The sequence below is a fragment of the Cornus florida genome, unplaced genomic scaffold (assembly GCF_030987335.1).
Source record: "Cornus florida cultivar Cherokee Brave unplaced genomic scaffold, ASM3098733v1 CherokeeBrave_3.0.0_Hap2_Chr09, whole genome shotgun sequence".
NCBI classification, from domain to species: Eukaryota; Viridiplantae; Streptophyta; class Magnoliopsida; order Cornales; family Cornaceae; genus Cornus; species Cornus florida.
In genome coordinates, this window is record NW_026775579.1 from 87341158 (window position 1) to 87346793 (window position 5636).

A 5636-nucleotide genomic window follows, 5' to 3' on the forward strand; every position below is an offset into this window, starting at 1 on the left:
TTGTTACACCTGTATCGGATCCCTTTACATTTCTTTCTTTTCCTATTTATAAAAGTCTCCCCATGCCCTAATAATTTTTAGGGCCTTTCTAAACCCTAAGACAAAATGGGCCTAATCCTTCCTCAACGGGCTCATCTTTCGCTTGGGCTGATCCCTAGGTTAAAACAAGCCTCGCATGAGAAAGAATGGGTTGGGAGATCACTGGGCTTCCTTCTTAACTGGTGGGCCGGGCTGGTCCTCCATTCTTCCTCAACGATGAGAAATATGAAATCGCATATTGATTGGGAGAAAAGTTGTTAACGTTTCTTATAAGAAGATGTCTTTTACATGTGGAGATGTTTATTATTAATATTTTGAACACAATACCGCAAATCTAAAGTTTCAAGCATCCAATTTTTTTCTGCTATTGACATTTATACACAAGTCATGAAACCAAAAACCTTCATGTTGCATTCTAGTAGATTTTACTCCATAATCAATTTAAGCATATATATACCCAGTATTATCCGAAAAAAATATATATACCCAGTAATCATAGTGTTCCAAATCAAAAGATCATGAGTTTCCATCCGATCAAAAGCACAATGTGACATATTTAAACAACCACATTTTGAATACATATCAATTGCAGACCCAACAACAAATATATCCGAATCAAAAGTTAATTTAAACAAACATGCATTGTTCTGCAATCTTAGAAAAACCTAAACCAACACATGCTTTAAGAACACTAACAAGAGTAAAAATTATTAACAAACAATTTCCAGTCATTTATCATATGATAAAACAAACCACAAGCTTCTCTAAGCAAACCCATTTGCAAGTACCTTGGAACCATCAAATTCCTTAAGCATTTCATCGAGCACATGACAAGCTTCAATTTTGCAGTCACGCTTTGACTACATTTAATCCACCCCTCTCATCAACTTTGGGCAATCCCTGGAGATGTAGATTTCAAATGAGATAAGTAAATGAACAACACTGTAATAGAAAATGTGTAACCTGACAATAGAAGAATGTAACGGATTTTGACCATGTAAAATTAAGAATATTGATACGGTTACAGTTTTAAAACTGTTAAAATATAAGGGACTACTTGGTTTGTAACTCTAAGAACAATTTTCTGTTTTCAAAAAATTGAAAACAAAAAACTGTATAAAAGAACTCTTCTTGGTTCAGTTTTTTGAAAACTCAGTCTACTTTATGCAAATTACAAAATGTGTACTGATCAAAAAGATATTCAATAGTTATGCATTTGTGGTTGTATATAACTAATAGTATATCTCAAAAAATGGGCTTCCTCTCAAAGCTGATAGCGACCACCTCCAGTCAAAAGCTCTTTCGAAATCTAAAAGCTCTTTGCTGCAAACCATCCACACTGCAAAAGGTTGTTTGAAGCTCTAAAAAGCTGAAAGTGGCTTTTTAGAAGCCAGCCCGACCTATAACTATTTAATGTTATAGGTATTTAATGTTAATGTTTAGACATTGAAAGAACCGTGTGACTACCAATAGTGATGGCTTATCGTTGTGAACTATTTAATGCAGTGACTAATCTGCTACCTTAAGACTGTTGTTGATATTCAATCTGGATTGAGGCTTCGTCCGATTTTTGTTTAGTTAAGAACATTAACAGATGATGTCTAAATCTAACCAATCAAAATTTATAGGTCATCCAATTCACTTCGACACTGGGGGCCCAAGAATCACTAGTCAAAAAAGTTTAAAACCAATATAGGTTTTCATTATTAATAGTTAATACTACGTACTTAGTATTTATAATTCAATATTTCATAGAGATAAGACATATTGATATTGACACAGAGGAAGATGAAGGTGAAGTGCAGAGTAATTTTTTATTATAGGGCTAGCTGAATTATTATTCAAGTAATTTTGGAAGAGCTTTAGGGTACAAGTCCCAAGTTCAGGAGAACCCAAAGACTTGTCTTAGGGCATAAGAGGTTGTCATTGTAATAGAGGAAATTGTAATTAAAAAAGATTGGGCATGGCTACTTCATCCACCCACCACTCCTCCAACTTGGATAAATAACAAAGACGTAGAAATTTGAGTTGAGGGAAACCCTCCTCAGAGCAAACCATTCCCACTCCCTCAATGGCTTCAAACAACCAGGAGATGTGTCTTCAGTGACGCAGTTTCCCGAAGACGAGGTGTGTTAAGTTAGGCAGTTTCCCCAGTGTTAGCATTGGATCCTCCTTGAGTTTAGATCCACTTAAAAATAATATGGTGAGGCTTGGAGAGAAGTGGTGTACTGCAGGTAACTTACCACCTCCAATAACACCATTTAATTTCTATGTATTAAGATGACGACACTCTATCAGTTTTCTCAAAACAACTATCTCTTCTTCTGACTTAAAGTTATGCCACATCTCAATTGATGAGTGCCGTAGCCGACTGGGGCTGCTTAGATAATTGACGAAGTCGGCCGCCACCACGTCGTCACCAACAATACATGCTTTGAGTTTCCTAAGATTTCTTTAACATCACACCTACTTGAATCGAAATTTTCCAGGATCTCCAGCTTGCCCAACCCTGACAATCTCATCTTTTTTCCTTTGGTTTTTCTCCAGCTTGCACTTTCACAAAGATACAGTTGTGTCAAGCTTTTTGTCTTCCATAACACATTTGGTATTCTCATACGATAATTATCCCTTAAATCTAGGGTTTGCAAGCATCTCAAGTTGCCTATAGATGATGGCAACGATTTGAGTCCTTCACAACCTTTTAAACTCAAGTATCTCAAATGGATTAACTTTCCAATTGCTTTGGGTAACTTTCTAAGTCCCCTCACTTCAAGATGAACAACTCTCGACACCTTCAAGTCTTTCCAATGCCATGAATTTATTATCCATGGCCTCCAATCATATCCTCCGAATAAAAGCAACGACAGAAGGTAGTACTGAGTTGAAAGCCAATCACCATGGTCCATAATGCTCCTCCTCCTTCCCCAGGATGGCAACTCTGCGTACTTTAGCATTTGATGATGATGATGATGATGAAATTTTCTCAGAATCAATCACATTGAAAAAAATTTCTTCTTTACTTCTAGACTTGCTTAATTCTCGCATCATGTCGTGAAGCCTGCAATATTTAAAGCTTTCAAATCTAGATCCCATGGACTCTACTCCCAAGTGAACCATGTACCTATTTGCCAATTCACTCAAGTAACGCTCTGCAACGTCCATCATTGTGTCTTCTCCTTCTGTGTCACTTGACAATATCAAGTCTTCGGCTATCCACAATTCATATAATTTCTCTAATTCAATCCCAGAATCCTCCGGAAAGCTGCCTAAATAGAGAAAGCATCGCTTCAACTGATATGGTAAGTCATCGTAACTTAAAGCCAACACTTGTGATACTCCTCCATCTTCATGCCCCACACTTGTACCCTTACTTATGTGTGAATTAATATTCCTATGCACCTTCTCCCACTCCTCCTCTGTATGTTTGGTTACCAAAATACCTCCAAGCACAACAACAGCTAATGGTAGACCTTCACAATGTCTAACCATTTTGATCCCCAACTCCTCAATCTTTTTGTCAGGTCTATTGTCTGCAAAACCCAACATAGTAGTAGTAGTAGTTAGGAAGGGGAACAACGGTCGTTCATACAGGACAATAAAAAAACATTGATATGCCAAACACCTAGTACCATTTATGAAAAAATGTATGAAAAAATGTACTCCACAACAACCAAATTTAAACTTTTAAGCTATATTAAATCTAAGAAATTATGAAAGAAAAGGAAAGAGAAAAAAAAAAAAAAATATATATATATATATATATATAAGAAATGTGAGAAAATTAAAGTGGAAAACTAATTACTTGGTCATGGGAACCACAACCAGCACTAAATTACTTTATTGTACAAATTTTAAATGTTTTGTCATCAGTGAAATCTCCTCACCTATAATCTTATAACTTTATTTTCAGTAATGTTCAAATTGTTTTATTTATTAAAGGCATGAAGCTAATTTATTTAAAATCAAGACTGAATTAACTTATTAAATATTTCTCAAGTGTCAAAATTGGAAGCCCCTTATAAATTCAGCCATTTTCGTTTATCTTTTTGGTGCCAAAATATTTTCTGCAATTTACTCCTTACAACCCAAAACAACTCAGTAGCTAGGATACTATGCAACTTTAAGTTGTCAGACAATTTATACATGTACAACAAAAAATGAGCAAGAATACGTTCCTGGGCCAAGTAACCTGACAACTTATATTATATGTATAAGGATTGTTTTGGATGCATTTAAGAATTCTTAATGAATTTACCAACAGGTTAGTGGCTAACGGTATCAACCCCTTACATTTTAAAGGGAGGTTAAAAATTTAAGTCTCAGTAAAAACACGTGTGTGTGAGTATCAACTAAAAAAAAGAATTCTTAATTAATTTCAAGAGTTGTAATGCACCTATTATAGCCATTGCCAAGGCATATCAACGATGCTGACTATCCTAAAATTAGTTGACTTTAGTTATGTTTGTTTAAAAAAACTGAATTGTAATTTCAATTGTGTTCATCCACAAAACTCAAAGTGATACACAGTAGTCATATAATAAGAGCTCCCCAAATCCTGAATTATTTATGAAAATTCAATTTCTAACCTTTTAGGTAGCTACCACATTAATTCAAGTTCTTTACATTTCTGTTGCAATAACAAGTCATTTAAGGAACAATCAAGGTTATGTATTGTTACAATTTCAGTCCACAAAACTAACAAGCCACTAACTAATAGATTTAATTTAACTATATTAAATGAGACATTTAATAACTATGCAATGATTCATGTGGAGTGGGGACTAATTATATACCATACCTGATGAACCGTGTGCTCTTCTAAATGCTTTCTTTTGAAGCAGTTCCCAAGCTTCACCGTCATTCAATAGCCGTGGTTCATGGAGGAATCCACGTGGATTCACATATGAAGCCAATTGTTTATTACGGGTGGTGAGTAATATTTTGCTGCGTGTCGATTCTCCAATCGGAAATGCAAATTTCAAGATGTCCCAATCCCCCTGTTCCCAAATTTCAAGAATTATTAAGCATCTTTTATCAAGTTGGACTTGATGGAGCTGCCTAGTTAATTCCTCATCTCTCATACGGCGAATCTCCTCCTCCTCCTTCTTGGGAAGAAGTTTAATAAGGATCCCTTGCAAAACATCTTGTTTCTGGGGTTGCTGAGAAATACAAGCCCAAACAAGATAATCAAAGTGACACTTCGCATCGTTGTGGTTGTAGACTTTTTGAGCAAGGGTGGTCTTGCCCAAACCACCCATACCACATATGCAAACCGTTTGATAATTATCTGTGCCTTCATTCACCAGATGTCCTACCAATTCCTTCACATCATTCTCCAATCCTACGAAATCCTCTTCAACCACATGCGAATAAGTCATTCAAAACCCAATACGATAACAATATTGGTAATAAATATTTTGAATGATACATAACACGTTCCAAGAAAATGCACCAAGAAGGATTTTGTGAGATTATATTTAATTGCATCCCCAAATACAAGTCCAATACATCATTTAAAGACCGAATTACAAAAGTCTCATTTTATTCAAATTTTAAAAGAATTAAATACAAGAGTAAGGCCTCTATGACCAAAATTT

The 5636-nt window shown here is 35.4% G+C and overlaps 1 protein-coding gene across 1 annotated transcript; it reads right to left on the reverse strand.

Annotated features, from left to right (window-relative positions):
* Window positions 1-1582: 1582 nt before the first annotated feature.
* LOC132273096 (putative disease resistance protein At1g50180) lies at window positions 1583-5417 on the reverse strand. Its single transcript, XM_059774128.1, has 5 exons — window positions 4838-5417; window positions 2992-3569; window positions 2424-2960; window positions 2269-2285; window positions 1583-2137 (listed from the first exon to the last, which is right to left on the reverse strand). Exons 1-5 carry the CDS (start codon window positions 5415-5417, stop codon window positions 1987-1989), a joined length of 1863 nt encoding a protein of 620 aa, XP_059630111.1. The 3' UTR covers window positions 1583-1986.
* Between the last annotated feature and the right edge of the window lie 219 nt (window positions 5418-5636).